Source organism: Thunnus thynnus, chromosome 18 (genome assembly GCF_963924715.1).
Source record: "Thunnus thynnus chromosome 18, fThuThy2.1, whole genome shotgun sequence".
Lineage (NCBI taxonomy): Eukaryota > Metazoa > Chordata > Actinopteri > Scombriformes > Scombridae > Thunnus > Thunnus thynnus.
In genome coordinates this window covers 21720753-21738806 of record NC_089534.1, presented here as the reverse complement: position 1 = coordinate 21738806, position 18054 = coordinate 21720753, and the positions used below count along the sequence as shown (strand labels likewise).

Below are 18054 nucleotides of genomic sequence, written 5' to 3'. Positions count from 1 at the left end.
GACTGGAGATGAGATGCTAGTTACTGTGGAGTGCACTTGACTGTGTGTGTATTACTGCGGGTCAAAGATCTGATGATGTAGTGGGTGCGATCCCATATAGCATGACACTGCGTATTAACAATATCCAACAAGGAAATCATTGAATCTCACTGTAAAGTGCAGATAACAAATCCCTCTCTGTGCCTCCCACACTGCAGTATATCACACACAAAATGGACCAAAAATGAATATAATCAGATTATGTGTAATGAGTAATCCATGAAGCCATAATTATTCTACTGACAAAGTGATTTGTTTCTTTAAGGGAAAAAAAAGAAGACTGATGGTATTTTGGCAGATTTAGTGTTTTTACAAACTTGTTATCTGTGTGCTTCCAACTACACAGAGTAATACTTCTATAGTGTATACTGGGACGGCAACCAACAATTATTTTCACTGTTGATTATTTTCTTCTTTAATCTTTTGGTCAGAAAATAGAGAAAAATATCTATTGCAAATCCTCAGAGTCTGAGGTGACATCTTAAAGGGGACTTATGATGCTTTTTGTGATTTTGTTATTTTCATACTGTTATGATGTCAGATGTCTATGTTAAACATGGCAAAAGTTACAAAACTTGAGGTGAATGTACTGTATGTATAAATGCTCCCTGAAAGCCAACAGCCCAGAACGCTTCTTTTGCAATGTTACCTCTACCTCCTCCTTGTGATGACGTCAGATCGTTTGTAAATGCCCACAAACCGTAGCCTTTGTTGCAAAGGTTGTTCCATGTGTTGTTTGCATTGTCCACTCACATATTTTGGATCGGATTCAGGCTCAAACATGTACGGATGTATTTGAGAAGTTTGCATTTTGAGTAAAGAATGATAAAAACAAATTCTACTACTATTGTTTGTTTACGTAGCCTCCGGAGTCTGCCATGGAGCAGCTTCGGGAAGCCGGCCAATCAGAACAGAGTGGGCTCATCAGGAGGGGGGCCTTAAAGAGACAGGAGCTAAAACGGCCTGTTTCAATCAGAGGCTGAACTGAGGGGCTGCATAAAGGACCAGTATAAGATAAATAAGGAGTTTTTTGAACTGTAAATCATGCAAAGATATCCCAGTAGAGCCCAAGGATATAAATATAGAGCTGGAAATGTGCATGATATATCTCCTTTAAAATAGCTTGTTTAGTCCAACTAACTGTCTAAAACTTAAAGACATTCAATTCGCATTGATATAAAACAGAGAGGAAAGCAAGAAATCTTTACATTTGAGAGGCTAGATCCAGAGAATGTTTCACATTTCTGCTTGAAAAATGGAAAGCAATTCATTGATTATATAAATAACTGCAGATTAATTTCCTCTCATTTGATTAATCGATTAATTGTCTCATTGTTTCAGCTCTGACACATAGAAGTGTGAACAAACTTGTACATACTGTTGCATTTTACACATGTTCAGTGAAAAGCAAACGGTAGCTTTGCATCATCTCAGAAGCACAGTATATACAGATTCATTATTGAGAAACATCTTTGAAGGAAGTGTTGAGTTGCACTGCTTAAAGGAATAGTTTAATAGGAATAATTTCTAGCCATGGGTTAGATAAGATTGATACCAAACAAATAAGCGTATTTCTCAAAACTATTCCTTTCACACTGAAGGAACAAAAAAAAAAAGTAGAACTGACTGGAATTAATTAGTGATAGACAGTATGTCTGTTAAATGGAGAGCATTGGTGGGCATGGTGAGAATGACATGGTGTTGCACTGTGGAATTGTATTTTATCTGGAACATGTCAAAACAACGGTAAACAACAGGTAAACATGGTGAAAGTGTGTTGCTATAATAAACAAACAAATAAAAAGTCTATTTCAAATAAAGGCCTGGTTCCCTGTTTAAGAATTTACGCAAACTGCAAAGCAACAAAATCGCCACACACTGTATCTTCATGTCACAACAGATGATGAAAAACTCAATTTGCCAAATGGTGTGTGTATGTCTTAAATTCTTGAAAGTGTAAACTTTGCTATGTGCTTTTAACAAGTCAAAAATCTTACAGCTCACTAAAGGGAAGCTGAAGAGCACAGGGAGCTTTGGCTTTTTGGCACAAGGATGAATTCATCAAAGCAACACATTTATTTTCTCACCTTCATCTTTGCAAAGGGTCTGTCATAGTTGCCGACGTACAGCAAGCCGACAGTCTGTGGAAGCAGCCTACAAAGACAAAAAGATCATGGTTAACACCCGCAACACCCTCAGCACAGGAATCTCAACAAGAGAGTATCTGAGTGGTAACCACGGTGCAAAGAAATCACTGCACCGCTTCAATTTTCCAGCTAGTAACAGAATGGGAGAGAAGTGAGATTACACCTCTTGAAGCCCTTCTGTCTCTCTACATAGCTTGATGTTCCTGTTTTTACAGAGAAAACTGAAGTATGAGCATGTTTTGTGTAATTCAGTGGAAAATTATGGTGACTGTGAGCACAATTGATTCACACTGTTTTGGGGTTTATATGCACAGCACAGTCTTGTGTACGTGCTTCTATGTGTGTTTCTCAGTAGTACGAACATGTGTTTGTGCAGTATTTGTGTGTCATCCCTGAAATCATGCCCAACAGATGTCTTAATCACACACTCCCTCCACTAAAAACACCCCCATGTGCCTGTTGTTATTTCCAGACACTTTGTCTGCTGTTAAGTCTGCCTCTGCCTTTTTTTTTTATGCAGTTAGGACTGAGATTTTGAGCACTGCTTTCAAATTAGTTAACCATTCTAAGAACGGAAATAAGGGGGGCTATGGAACTAAACTGACGGCTAAACTACAGTGCGGCTATGTCATCTGATGCACCTCATTCAGAGATTTCAACTGCAGCTGAAATTGGAGACCGTCTTTCCACCCCCCCCCCCCCTCCCAACCCCCGCCTGTGTAATGATAGCTAGCACAAGCAGGAAGGAAGCAGCAGTAGACATTAAAAGAGCCAAATAGCCGTGCAGCAGTGATGGACACAACTGAGTGAGGACTGAGTCCAGTGCCAAGACCTTAGTCCATTCCCGTCATTGGCTCTATTAATACTTCTCGTTAACATGTTGTGTCTCACATTCTATTTTTCCTGAACCTGCAGGACTCATAAGGTAGAAAATAGCACACAGTTTTCTATGGAACAGATGAGGGAACAGATGAGAGTATGTATCAGAAGAACGGGCTCTTTTGATGCCATTCTCAAGCTGTTTCACAACGTTGATGTTCCACTGCAATCTGACTGTTTGAGGTTCATGTGTAGCTAAGAGAGTCCTAGTGTCTTAAATTACACTGCAACATCAATTTTCCTCTGAGTTACCGTTAGATCAATTATGTTAAAACTTAAAAACACAGAAAACCAATAAAAACAGCATCTAACACATGGTAGGTGTTTTGGTTTGAACCAAGATGCTGATCAGTATAGTCTTCTAGCATCATGCAATCAGACATGACAGTCAAATGATTTATACATCCACAGAGGGTAAACACCTTAGAATAATACCTCTTTAATGTCAAAAAAGAAAAAAATAAGGTAGCCAACGTGCTTTGTCCTGAGTGAAAAAATATAAAAAACCTTTTATGATAACGACTGGATCAAGATAGTAAATATGACAAATGTGTATTCCAAACTCAACATCCGTCAATTTATCACTGCCATGCAGCAATTCCTTTTTTCCTCCTTCTCTGTTAAAAGATAAGCTTAGTGATATTCAGTATTTTTATTATTGTCAACAAATCCCATGAAAAAAGCAAAACCAATATTATGTTTATCCCTCTAACAAGTATTGTCCATGTAGCCAAAGCCTAATCTTGTTTTTTTGACATGTTCCTTTATTATGATGAACATGGGCGTTGTAGTTTATGTTGAATCAATCCCACATACACTATCATGGTAAGTACTGTACTAATTACTGCACCAAATGTTTATTAATTAGCAGCTGAAAACTGTTCACTCCTGTTTGGGTAATGTTTGCTAGAAACTACAGTGCCCAGCTGTTTTAGGAAATTATTTGCTCTTTTATAAAAATCAAAGTATGTATCTGTAAGCTGTTTTTAAAGATTTACATCTTCAGTAGGTGGGATTTGGGTTGTGACTCAGTTTGACCTGCAACGATTAGTCTATCAACAGAAAATAAATCACCAACTACTTTAGTAATAATCTTTTAACTAATTGTTTACAGCAAAAATTCCAAACATTTGATGGTCCCAGCCACTTTCTTTGTCTTCTGTGATAGTCAACCGAATATCTTTGGGTTTTGGACAGTTGGTTGTATAAATCAAGATATCTGAAGACAACAATTTGGGCTCAGAAAGTGTGGTGGTACACTTCTCGGAACTGTGAGGTGCCCTTTGGTATATCCTCCTGGTCTTTTTCTGTTTGGGGTGTATTTGTTTGAATGTTCATGCAAACTAGCTTAGGCTTTCCCTCCGAAAATAAGCATTGAATAAATAAACAAATTAATATTGAGAGATGGACTAATGCACTGTTGGTTTTGGTCTTTGATCGTAATCAATTTGTTGACAGCAACAGAAATACTGAATGTCACCAGCCTTATCTTTATCCTGCAGATTAATATTAATAGTAATGAACACTAAATATAACTGTGCACGCAGGCCAAAAAAATAAAATCCATTAAATATATACACTGGAGTTCTGGCAATTCCTGTGATAACATGCCGAGTGGAGACAGCCAGGTCACCACAGTGCCAGCTCCAGAGATCTTTGTGTCCATACAGAGAAATCCATTCACAAGGGTTCAGAGTCCAAATAAAGGCTCCATGTTTGTTCTGCAGAATCCTTCATGTTTGTGCTGACAGATGAAATGCCTCCTCCTCACATCTCAGACCCACTTGCTCTGTCTGAATTACACTACAAGTGCAGAGAACGCCTTTCTCACCCAAATCCTTCTCTGCAGCTTATAAAAAATGCTGCACTGAGCTTGTAGATGTCATGTGTTTGTATCTTACAACTGAAACTGTAGAAATGTTGTATCTAAACATCCATCTCCCTGAAACCATGCAGAATCTCCATAATGGTTTGAATCTTTTCACTCTGTGGGTGAAATGGACACTGTGAGGTTTTTTTTGCAAATTGAGATTTATTCTCACAGCAAACCAATCATGAACAAAAACTCAAAAGCATTGGCCATATGTTGTTCTTTAGCTCATTTTGATGCATGCTTGGGACGTCTGACTGTGGATGCTTTACACAAAATATGGATCGGGATGCTGTAATGACACTTGAGTCTACAGAGGACAAAGACCAGTAACAAGAAGCCTGGACGCCGGCCTCAAGAGAGCCAATCCCACTGGTCAGATAGAACCTTTCTCCATTTCTTGGTCTTCAAACTCACTACACACATAATGAATGATGATGTAAGCATTAGTCATCGCCTCTTCAGATGGAATGCTGGCTCAAATTATCCATAATTCAAGCAATCTATACAATACTCAAAACTGTTCAAATCTGCGTTTGGGAGGGTCTTTGGCAGGCTTACTGGAATTGCTTCATCTTTCCATTTTGTTCTTTTCCACCTCCCTTCTCTTACCATCGCACAATAATCACACAGTCTGCTTGCTTTCAGAGAAGGCAATAAAACTTGCAAGACTGTATGCCTCTGTGGTACACAAAGATGTGCTCATGGATTGATTGTGTGGGCTGACGAACAAACAGTTGTTACCTCCTTATACGTCTGTGTCTCTCTCTCTCTCTCTCTCAGATAGTAACTAAGGAGAGATGAAAACCTACACCAAGACTGAGTGAGGTCTGATGAGTACTCTTCTGCCAGCAAATTCATCTTTTGGGGGAATATCAGAACATTCTCAAATTATAACAATAATGGTCTGTTCGCCCACACACAGGGAGGAGTCAAGAAGCTGACTAGCGTTCCTGCTGGCTGGCTTAGGAGTAGAAAGAGTGATTATGCCCTACTGTTATCCTTTCAGTCTGTTGTTGCTGAATGGTGACAGGCTCGTGGCTACAAAGCTGGGACAGTCACTGAGGTCACCTGGAAAAGGCTGCACGACCAGAAAGCTCACTGCTGTGGGTCTGTTTGCTTGTATTCAGACAATACATACTGTGCTGCAGAAAAGCACACAGTACAGCGAAGAGATGTGCATTGTGCCGACAGGAAAAAAAACTCTACAGCCACACTAGCTCTGTAAGGGTGTGCTCACGCGGCTTTCAGACCGACATTAGCTCTGCGTGAAAAAACGGAGCCCTCTTATTTGAGTGAAGGCAATGCTTTGACACAGTGGGGGTGCCGACACAGGGGGCCCCGGCAAAAGGTTTGAACCTGGTTGAACTCCACATTCCTTGTGGATTACATTGTAAAGTAAATGCTGTATTTCTGCTGTTCACCTTGTGATTGTTGCGAGAATGACAAAATAGTTGCAACCGTGATAACCTTCTAGAGCTGTGAAGTCCTGTGTGTGAGTATTACAAACTGGTGTGTGGTGCTATAGCATCTAATAAGCCTTAAACGCATTATAATGGACTTCCTGGATCCTATTTCATTGTCTCACCAATACCTTCAACAACATGCCCCCACCCATGCAGCCCCTTGCACTGTTTTAATGCAGGTTTGAATTGTTTTCAGTCTGAATGCAGCCTAAAGCACAGCGGTGCTTTGAGCTAGATGCTCACAGTTACAATGCTTACATGCTGATATTTAGCAGGTACAATGTTTGCCATGATCGCTATTTTAGTTTATCGTGTTAGCATGCTAACATCTGCTAATTACCACAACTCACAAAGTACAGCTTTTGCAGGCATTTAGTCATAAATCACAGTATTGGAAAAATTTAAAAATTGACCTGATGGTGGCACTGATGGCAATCCCTCCAATAGTTGTCAAGACAAAAACCCAAAGTGTGGGTCTCATGATGATGCTTAAAGAAAACTCAGGAGATCACCAACGTCCTCAGGATGCATCATCTGGGAACCATGAATTCCTGTGCCAAATTTAACACCTATCCATCGTGCGGATGATGAGATATTTCACTGTATAAGTGAAAACTTTAATCTGCTGGTGGCACTAAGTCAGGGGACCACTGGATATCTGTAGAAAATATAATTGCAATCCATCCAATAGTTGTTGAGTTATTTCAGTCTGGATCAAAGTGGTGGGCCGACTGACAGACGGACATCCCTGGAGTCACGTCGCTAACATGGCTAAAAGTATATTGGATTCTTATTACAGTGGATGCAAATTGGTTTTCTTTTCATGAATTTAAAAATGTACTGCATCAGCCTTTTAGACAAATACCATCTCTATAACTTGTTTATTAATGCATTTCATAAATACATACACATCCAGAGCCCCTAATTACCTGCAAGGAATATATTTTCTTTTCCAGTATAGAATTGTTTTTCTGCAGAGTTCTTATGTTTACCAGGATAAGGGGCGAGGATGAGCACCGGTGGATCTGAATAATTTATGTTGCAGAGGATAAAAAAACTAAAATGAGAGGGAAAAGGGAAGGGCAGCAGTGTTTTTCTTTGCACATAAAACAAATAAGGATTTCCTTGGATTGGAGAGAAAGTGCATGTAAGCAATGATCTTGAAAGTGAAGAACTTTTGCACACTGTGGCAATGCTGCTGTAAAGAAGGTACTCAACCCCAAGGCAAAAAGAAAAAAAAAAAAAAAAAGGAAATGCAAGAAAAAGATGGGATGAAAAAGAAAAGAATGATTAATGTAAAAAGGAATTCAATGCGTTACTGCATTCTTTCTATACAGACACACATAGCAACACACCCAGTACTCCAGTGTGTCACAAAATGATAGGTGCTATTAGAATCATCAGGCAGAACGTTTCCCTGGCAACAGTGACTCACCCTTCTCCTCCAACTTTGGTGATCTTGAGGCGAAAGTCCACAGAGTTGAGATTGGGAGGCTTCCACTTGAGGATGTCGTCACACCTCCCGGCCTTGTATCTCTGCAGGGACACCCAATCACCCCCCCCCCCACAAAAAATTACAATAATAGAAGATTTTGTTTTGGATAAATACAGATTTAAATTGCTTTCATGAAACAAATGGTTCCATGTGTCATTATGTCTTTTTGTCATCCAATAAAACTGCAGACTTAATGGCTCAGTAATTTGCGAGCCGAACGGAATTTTTAAGCAACAGTCGCAGTTAATGAAGTGAAAACCCTCATACAAATTATGCTCCGTTGCGATACACTGTAACTATCTGCAGCAGCAAGATGTGGAACTGAAGTGATCCTAGGTTAAAAATTAGTCTCTTTGGCTCCGATGCCGTCACAAAATGCAAATCAGTTCCTGGCATAAAAAGAGAGCTGATTAAAGAATTTGTTCAAGTGCTCCACATTTAAAATAAAATGATTCTAAGTGGAAAACTGCACGGGAGGAGCACAAGAATAGACGTGTAAATACAATTATAGGCTGAAAAATGATGCACAATGATTCCACATAACATTTTTTTTTTTTTTCCACATCACTACTGTGTTTTACTTTACAGTGACACACATGTGACACACACCAAAACAACATGCCTTCCTCCATCACTTTGATTATTTATGCGTGGCTTGACATTTAGGGGGACATGAAACAAATGCAGCGGAACATGAGAAATGTAAAGGCATGAAGGGTGGAGGCGGGAACAGATGACCAGATTCTGTCACTGTCAGGTTGCTCGGTAACAAGAGTGCGGAAAACAGACAGGATTCCTGAGGAGAACCTGCGCTGTCACAGCACATGACCAAATGAGAAATTCCTGGCTCCACCCACGCATGCCCCTATGGCACGACTTTGAAAAAAAAAAAAAAAAAAAGTTTAAATCATCATGGGCAGACAGAAACATACCATCGCTTGTCAGAAATATACCCTACTCCTCCACAAACACAAGGCCTGGTGTCTGAGTTCGGCAAGCTGTTAGGGTGAAAATGTTTTTGGAGCCCAGTTCTTCCAATTGCTGTGAGGCAATGTACAGTCGAGCCCTGTATCTCTAGGAGTCACATTCATATTGGACCATTCTGCAGCAAACCTCCAGTGCCAATACAGAAGCTAGTGCGCCTCTTACAAAGCAAGACAACAAATCAGGTTGTTAAAGACGCTGAAAACCTATTTTTTTCAATCTATAATCAATAGGATACCTATATAAACACACAATTTCCATCTAAAGTTACAGCAGTTTTGGTTATTTCACAATTAAGATTCATGTCTGTGCTAGTTTGTTTGGGCTCTTCTAACTGGTTTCAAGTGGGCGGGGCTCACTGAGGAAAAGGATGTCATGTACTGTACGTCCGTGCACCAATCAGGATTTAGCAATATTTGAATTAGGGGTTGCAACTAACAATTATTTTCTTGATTAATTGATTAATAAAACCTCAGAAAACAGCGAAAAACACCCATCACAATTTCCTAGAGTCCACAGTGACATCTTAAAATGTCTTTTTTGACCAACAGTCTAAAATACACAGATATTCACTTTACTATAATTTAAGACACAAACAATTGGTCGAACTAATCGTCCGTAGTTCTAATTTGAATCAAGATGTGATAATAGCTGTAGGGTTGTTTGCTTATGTTTCAAGGCCACAATCCATCAAACTGATCAAACCACACCCACACAGTGTTGATTAAACATATTAGCTGAGTTTTAGAGTGTTAAACTTTAAATACATACTACTTAACCCAAACTTTCACTGACTGTTGCTACAAATGAATATTTAACACAAGCCATGAATACAATCTTTGCCTAACCCTAACAGTCTTTCTAGTTTCTACTGAAGAAATAATCTCTATGAAAACTATTGACATTGGGATTTTGAGATGTTGCTGCTTATTTTTTTTAATTATTTTTTTTCCTTTAGAATTCAATCAATGCTGAAAGCATCACAAACAAAATCTAATCTCAGACAGCTTCTTCCAAAACCGGGCAAATAAAACTAAAACTATCTGCATGGTGAGAAACCACTAAAAGTAAATGGGCAAAAATATTCTTTTGTTTGAACTGTCTGACACTCTAAGAGTATCAGATGTTCCAGCTCTTGGTGTTTACGGCATGATTTTGAGAACATAAGTGAGACTGACAACAGTAATAACCAAAAGCTCAGTGACTGTCCATCACTTCGTTAAATGTACTGTGTGGGCATTATGATGGCAAAGATGATAAATTATAAGTTAATAAATTGGTTGAGTAAAGGGTAGACTGACTTTAACGTTTTGGGTGTAAAGTGAAGGTAACATGAGTGTCTGCTTTGTCCGCCGTGCAGCTCTCAGTGTGGGAGGTGGCCTTCATGTGCTTTTCAAAGCAGCAAACTCTACAGGCTATTCAACGCAGTTAGCTAGAGAGCAAGAAAAGAGGGCATGTCTCTTTTGAAGAACCTCGACTGAGCACATCTTTTCTTCTGAAAACGTGGGTGTGGAAAAGAAAATTCTGCCAGTGTTGTTAGTTATGCTATGCTGCACAGGCATCAAGATAATCTTTTGTGAAATTACTTATTCCGCTTATATATCGCTAATAAAAATTAAATATATACAAGTGTCTAGTGATTAAGTTTTGTAAAATAGTACTCTAGAAATGAGCTGATTAAAAGGGAAAGAAAAAAGGTGTCGACTTCTGAGGAGCTAAAACATATAAGGCAGCATGTTTTTATATGTCTTCTCTGTGGTAAAACGATCACAGTACATGCATATCTCTACTAGTATATCAATAGTCAGCCCTTGAAAGTCTACTTCCCTGCGGATGTGTTGTTTTCACTGTTGCCTGCTACTCACTCTGCATGCTAAAACGTGTATGCTACATTTTCAACCAAATTGATATTTTCTTTAAATGAATCCAAGCCAGCAGAGCCATAGCAACAACCCCATGAAAAGCCAATCAGACTCCAGATTAAATAAATAGGCGACCTTCAAATTCATTCCTAAATGGAAAAGTGCTGCCAGCTGCACTCGCACTTTCATTACCATTGTTAGTCTTGTCAATAAGTGAAGGTATATACAAAACAAGAGCTTTATATTGAAGTGAAAAACAAACCTTCAAACCCCGACCTTGCATTCAGGAACACATCTCTTATCTATCTAATTCATTTTCATATAATGATGTTCTACTGCATATAAATTTCTTGCTGTTTCAAGTTAGAAATTCAGAGACTGCGACAGTCAGACTGAAGAAACTCAAGGAGATGCAAAATGAAAGCAAAAGGCTGTATGCTCTACTAAATGTTAATCTGCAAAGACAAAATTAAAAAAAAACAATGTATGATAATGAACAAACTACTGTAATTACAGTATATCAAACAATTACTTAGAGTGTATACTTTATATAATGTTCTGGTATGTTTCTAGTCTCTTTACAAGCATGTTTTTCTAGTAATGGGTGGGCAGATAGCCCCTCCAAACAGGGTTGCCACGTCCAGCAAAATTGTCAGTTTAAAACTTGTCAAACTGATCTCATAATTTCACATGTAGAGATGCATCTATCAATTTTAAATAATGACTGTGTCTCTACTATACACACAAAATGCAGAAACCACTCTAGATCAAATCTCCTCTTGCAATCATGTAATTACAGCTTTTGATAATTGATTTAACATTTTAGTCATTTTGAAGCAAAAATGCTCAAAGCGTGATGGTTCCTGCTTCTCAAATGTGAAGATTTGCTGTTTTTCCTTGTCATGTATGACAGTTAATTGAATATCTCAACATTTTTGGATTGTTAGTCAGACAAAACAAGCAAAATGAAGACATCACTGTGGCCTTTGAGAACATTTTTTTCATAGACTAAACCATTAATCAAGAAAATAATCGTCAGTTGCAGCCTTACTTGTATTTTCCATATTTTTTACGATGAGAAAAGCATACAAGAAATAACGTCATTTCTTCTATAAACAATTGTGACCAAGGATTTTATCACCAGCATGCTTCCTCGTTAACATTAAGCCTGCTCAGGTGTACTACATGGATCTCCTGCTGGTTTTGGAAACCTGCATGTGTAGCTGTAAACCTTTGCAATCACATAATTGCAGCTGGAGCACGGACCCAGTGAGTGCATCTCTGAAATGTGAAACATTGCGGTCTGAGGCCACGCCGACTGTGCGTGTCTCCTTGTTGATGATTGGCCCATTGATTCGTGGTACCCTCTCATCAATAACTTCATCTTCTGCTCTCCTTGAAAAAAAACACAGCAGCTACCAGATTATGTATTCTTGACAAAAAAGAGCAGAAAAAATGAGGAAGCAAGTAGAATAAAACAATGACACGTGCTCTACAATAGCAACATACAACCACTGTGGATATTTGAACAAAGAAAGACATCATGAGTAGCCTGTCCTTGATTTTATCTACTTCAAGAGCAGCCTCTATTCTCTATTCCATTACAAACAAAACTTTTCTTCATTTCCTATTAAATGCATCTAACCGTTAACTCTCTTTGTGTCCCTCTCTTTTACTGCGGAGAATCTTTTGCCGTTCCTTACTTTTCATGTGTCTTCAGTTTCCTGAACTTTGTCTCCTTATCTCTTGTTCAAAGGTTCTTACTCTTATAAATTGTGCCAGCTTTCAAAAACAGCAGCATGATGTGACTGCAGGCAGACCCAGCACCATAATTGCGTGTGCGAGCACTGCTCAGCTGACTATGCAGTTTTCCCCCATTTCTACTTCAACAAAACCTTTTTGGTGACCAAGATAAAAACTGAAAGTAGTCCACAAAAAACTGACACTTAAAACTTTGTAACTTTCACCACCATTTTCAAAAAACAGCCAGAAAAAAAAATAGGCAAGAAAACTGCAATACGGCAAATACTGTAAACCCGAACAGAGATGTCACATTACAACTCCTCAAGAAAACCCAGAGCTCACGAATGAAAAGACAGGCTGTGGTTTATCAAAACAACCGGGCATCATTCTTTACATTGTTTGACAGCTTTAAGGATGCTATTGTGATGAAGCCACAACTGGTATCAGTTAAACGCTGCAAGTTTGTTGTGATTGGTAGGAGTGAACTATAGCCCTTCCCTGATGTCAATACACAGAGATAAATATCCCGAGAGGAAAGGAGACTGCATATTATAATCTAGGGAGAGAAGAGCAAACAGAGAATGTGATAAGCTATTGAACGGCTTCAGATCAGAGATTTGTTACCCTTTTAAAGTCCTGAAATAGCTAGGTTGTATTTGATTGGGTAAAATCCATATTTCCACAGGAAGAAATAGAGCCGTATCAGTTCCACTTTGCCTCAAAAAACAGGGAGGAAAACAAAGACGATCAGAGTAAAATGTGGAACCACTGGTACAGTTTCTCATGTTTTTATGTTTAACACATACTTTTAAAGGATTATTATTGATTACGCAATCATTGTTTGTGTTACTTTTAATACTAATAATTTTCATTTCCCAAGCAACAAAAACAAAAAGCGTTGAGTCAGAGCTGTAATGATTAGTTGATTAATGGATTAGAAAATTGATCTGCAATTATTTTGATAATGGATTAATCATTAGTCATTTTTCAAACAAAAATGGAAAACATTTGATCCACGTTCTTAAAATTTTGAATTTAAACACTGGATGACTTTGTGCTTGAGGATATTGTGATGGTGATTTTTCATTGTTTTCTGTTGTTTTATAGACTAAACTGTTGATTGATTAATTGAGAACATTAATTGGCAGATTAATAGATAATGAAAATAATTGTTAGTTGCAGCCCTAAATGGAGTTACTGACCTCAACGACAACATATTTCAAAGAAAAGCAGAGTGCATGCATATAATACATGTAGTGTCATTTAAAACTGTAATTAATAATTAGATCAATAACTTCAACTTTGATGAGTGTCTTCCATATAATGTTTAATCTTTTCTCCTGATTTTCAAACAAAATATACAGCAGTGTAGCTGGAGTTTCCATGAATACAACTTTCGAGGCTTAGATTGCCTTTACATGGATATAAATATTACATCTCCCTCTCACTACTGTCTGAAATGTTCTGACTTTTGTGGGAAATTAATTAGAAATATATCATGGCTATTACACAAACTATTTTAGCTTTGAAATGATTATTATTCATAAATATTTGAGTGGATGCTTGATATCAAAAGGCTGATTGTCTAAAATTGAACACATACAATCATAATCACAGATGAAGCGAATATGAGAATGGCCTTACATAATAAACAAAAAGCTTCCTAAATGCAGAAAGCGTAATTCTATTGAAGAAAATAGAAGCTGGTTGGAGGATATGCTTTAAGATAAGTCATTTGATTACGATGTTTTTTTTTTTTTTTTTAAGAGTCTCATTTCAATAACAGCTTTTTGCTGCAAGGCAGACTTATTGCTTAAGTGTGCAGAGGATTACAAAGAAAAGGCTGGACAAGTCCAATAAATCTGTTCCCCAGAGAAAAGCTCCCTCTGTTACAGCTCAGACACATTGGCCCGTTCCTTTGAGAATCACATTGACAACAATGTGTGTGTGTGTATCTGTTGTTGTTGTGTGTGTTTGTGTGTTTTTAGTGCGAATGTGCAAAAATGGTGATTTGGCAAAAATATATTTGTCTAAGAATATACAAAGTAGAGGCATAGAGGGTAAAATTAAGGAGTAAATCTTGAGGTAAATGGTTTGCAGATATGACACACAGAAGAACAGAAAATGATGATACAGATTCAAGACCCCCATAAAAAAGACATAAAACTCACAGATCTGTTGCGGATAATCTCTAACAATATGATTTAAAAGCTTCAACTTCATGAAAATCGATACAAATCACAACTTCTGTACTGACTTGGATATTGAGTTGAAATAATGTGAGATATATATATATATATATATATATATTTAAAACTGTAAAAAGAAAATTTCTGCTTTATACTCTTTGTACACACATCACCATCTAGACTGCTCTCCCATGAGCAATTCTGCCATTCGTAGCAATGGCTCGGTTATAAATTCAAAATCTTTCCAGTGTTCTCTAAACAAAGAAAACATATTCCGAGGACACTGTGTGCTGGGTGAGATAACACACTCAGTGACTGCAGGCTGCTGCAGTGACAACCTTTGTGCTAATATTAATGGATATTCACAGCAGAGAGACCTGGCTGAGATTAACCCAGAGACCACCCTAATCCCATTCACACAAGAAAAGATTAACACTGCACAGGCTGGTGTAGAGATCAAGAAAAATCAATGACTTTGGAGAAAGACTGCAATATGTGGCCGTGTTATTTCTCTCTACAATCAATGATTGCTAGAACAGTTGGTGATGAAAGACGTAAAGATCATCCTACTGTTGCATTTGCTGTAAACTTCTGTGAATAGGCTTTTAATAAGTGACAGCTGAAAACGTATTAAACATTTATCTTGAGGCTGAGGCTAACGAAAGGTCAGACATCTTGCGCAGAAGCAAAATCTTGTGACTTCTGTTTTGGATTAAGGGGAATTTCACACTGCAGCCATGAACTAGAATCGATTCTGATTGCTACATTCGGGATATCACAAACCATAACAGACCTGCTAAGCTAATGTTACATATTAAATAGCTCCTCTGTAGTGTTTCTTAATTAATAAGATGTAATGTTAGTCCTCGTTTTCATAGCTGCTCCACTTTTTTGAGCTTAAGTATGTACCATAACTGGTTTCATCCATGCAGTGTTTCAAAACAGCTTCCAGACAAAAAGTGGAAAAACTATAGGTACCACTGCACTCATATTAAAATGGATTCATTGTGAAATACATGCAGGAAGTGATGAGTATTAGCAGAACAGAAAACTGTATTTAATGAGGAACGGTCACATATGGACGATAATGTCATTATCGGGGCTGATATATGAATTAATAACATGAACCTGACATATGTGCAGGTGGTCAGCTCCTGGTTGGCAACCCCTTCACGTGAAAATAAAAAGAAAGAACATCAAGGCCAGAGTCTTGGTTCTTTTAATACTTAATGAATCTGGGTAAATTAAAGTAATTTAACAATATTTCTATAAGAAAAAAAATCACACTGGAACTGCACGATGCCTCTAAGGACAAAGTGTTTCAATGTGAACATTAAGTCTTCACTCTAGGGGACGGCATTAAGAGCTCCTCCACAACTCACTGCTCAGTATTATTCGCAAATAATGGCTTATTTGAATAGGTTGGTGTATCAGGGAGATTTCAAACAAGAGCTACCGTGTCAATCAATAATCCAATGATACGCCGTAAAGGTCAAAAAAGGAAATGCATTTTAAAAAGTGAATTAACTCAGTGAACCATACAATCACGTATTTTTTCATGTACAGGGTGACCAGTACACAGCTCATTAATGGTGATTGGTTTTCGTTGTATGCTTCAGACACCCGAGACAAAGGTGACTGCAAATACATGCACGAAATCGCACATTTTTAATCATTACCTGTAAATATGTAATAAACTCTATTACATGACACTGTTTCATTTTACATTAGATTGGGGTTTTGATTTAGTCTGGTTGTGTAGTTGCGCAAGCTTTCTGATTTCCATACTTAATGCAGTCCATCATGACAGCATGTGGGTGAAATCCGGATATCGCGAATCACACTCAGCGGTTTTACAGATTTACAAGATTTCCTGCGGTGACAGACGACTTCATTAAGAAATATCAGCACAGACTCTCAAGTAGACCGCAAAGAGCGAATCATTCCTACTCGCATTATGTGCGTTATGTTGTTTGTGTTGTGTCTGTCACCCTGCAATCACCAGGCCTGTAGTTGTTAATGGTTGTTATACCCTTTAAACTTGTCTGTAATGCTGTATGTAAGTGGATGAGGGGCCTGTTGCGATGATACCCGGGCCACAGTCACACTGCTGCTCTCGTCAGTAGAGTGTGCAAATAAATCTGTTCTAGTCTAAGCCGGTGCAGCGAGTTCATTTAAAAAAATCCATATTTTTTTATTTGAATCGTTGGTGTTACTGGATGCTGGCTGCCAAAATGCTCGAGGCTTTCTCTAAGTCTATGACAGATTCATAGAACTAAACCTTAATAAACAAGCTGTTTAATTGTTTATGTGATAGAAAAGTAAAGCCAGACTTGTTACGTAATATTTTCTTTTGCAATTTCACGTCAGATGGCCAATTATATGCATCATCATTTAGTCACATTAGACTTGCCATCTTTTTCAACCAGGCCCGTTTGTTTATTGGCTGTGCAGACAGCACCAGCTGCTGACCTTCAGGAAAATGGAGAGATTTCCTATCGTCAGACTTATGAAACCGCTGAAAAACATCCTAATGAATGGTGATCCGATCGCAAATTGACAAATCAGACTGAACACAGAGAGCCTAAATGGGACACATGGAGCAGTCTCTCTCTATGGTGGTAATTTCTGGAATGAACTGTTTATCTTACTCAGCCTTGCGGTGCAGTGAAGGGACTTCCATCCAATTCAAAAGGCTAGAATTATATAAGTGGATGAAAAAAAAGCACCTGCCAACAAAATTGACTTGTCTGAATGATGACTTGTCCGTGCAATCAGTTTTATTATTGACAGGATATTTGCACATTGCCCTGGCTGATTCTATCCCTGCTTGTTGAGGAGCAATCATTGCAGAACTGTAAAAACACCTGCCAAAACAAATCACCATCCCTGCATGACAGTGTATTCCTAATCCATGACTAGGATGCGAATGATGTTGCTCCAATTTCCTCAGCCAGTTCGATAAATGCTCAGCCCTCCAAACACATACATCCTAACATCCAGACGGCCACAGTGCTTTCAACACCTTTCTCTGGCCCAGTTATATGAGACATTTTGATCCATCAAATTCACTGAGGCTACAGAGGACAATATGAACCTAAATCAATGGCCGGCTGCATCAAAAGCAGCTACAACTGGCTTCTAAATCCAAAACCGTTTTCTGGTTAGGACTGGGTATGATTTGGAAAATCAATATGGTCTCCTAAAAATATTTTCTATTTCATCTCTAAGCCTCTATGGCATATGTTCAGCTAAAAATGAATCCAATGATCATACCCTATTTTACATAAATAATTTCTCTTTCCTTTTCCCCACAACGGTTTTATACATTACAAATAAGAAACATGAAATCTGATTAGCATCCTCAAAGAGGAATGCAA

The 18054-nt window shown here is 38.2% G+C and overlaps 1 protein-coding gene across 1 annotated transcript in view; it reads right to left on the bottom strand.

Moving 5' to 3' along the window:
* rngtt (RNA guanylyltransferase and 5'-phosphatase) overlaps positions 1-18054 on the bottom strand; it is a 92227-nt gene that overhangs the window by 11654 nt on the left and 62519 nt on the right. The window contains exons 13-14 of the mRNA XM_067571633.1: positions 7837-7937; positions 2127-2193 (exon numbers count right to left, since the gene is read on the bottom strand). Of these exons, the coding sequence (XP_067427734.1) occupies positions 2127-2193; positions 7837-7937 (168 nt within the window). The remainder of the gene's footprint in view (positions 1-2126; positions 2194-7836; positions 7938-18054) is intronic.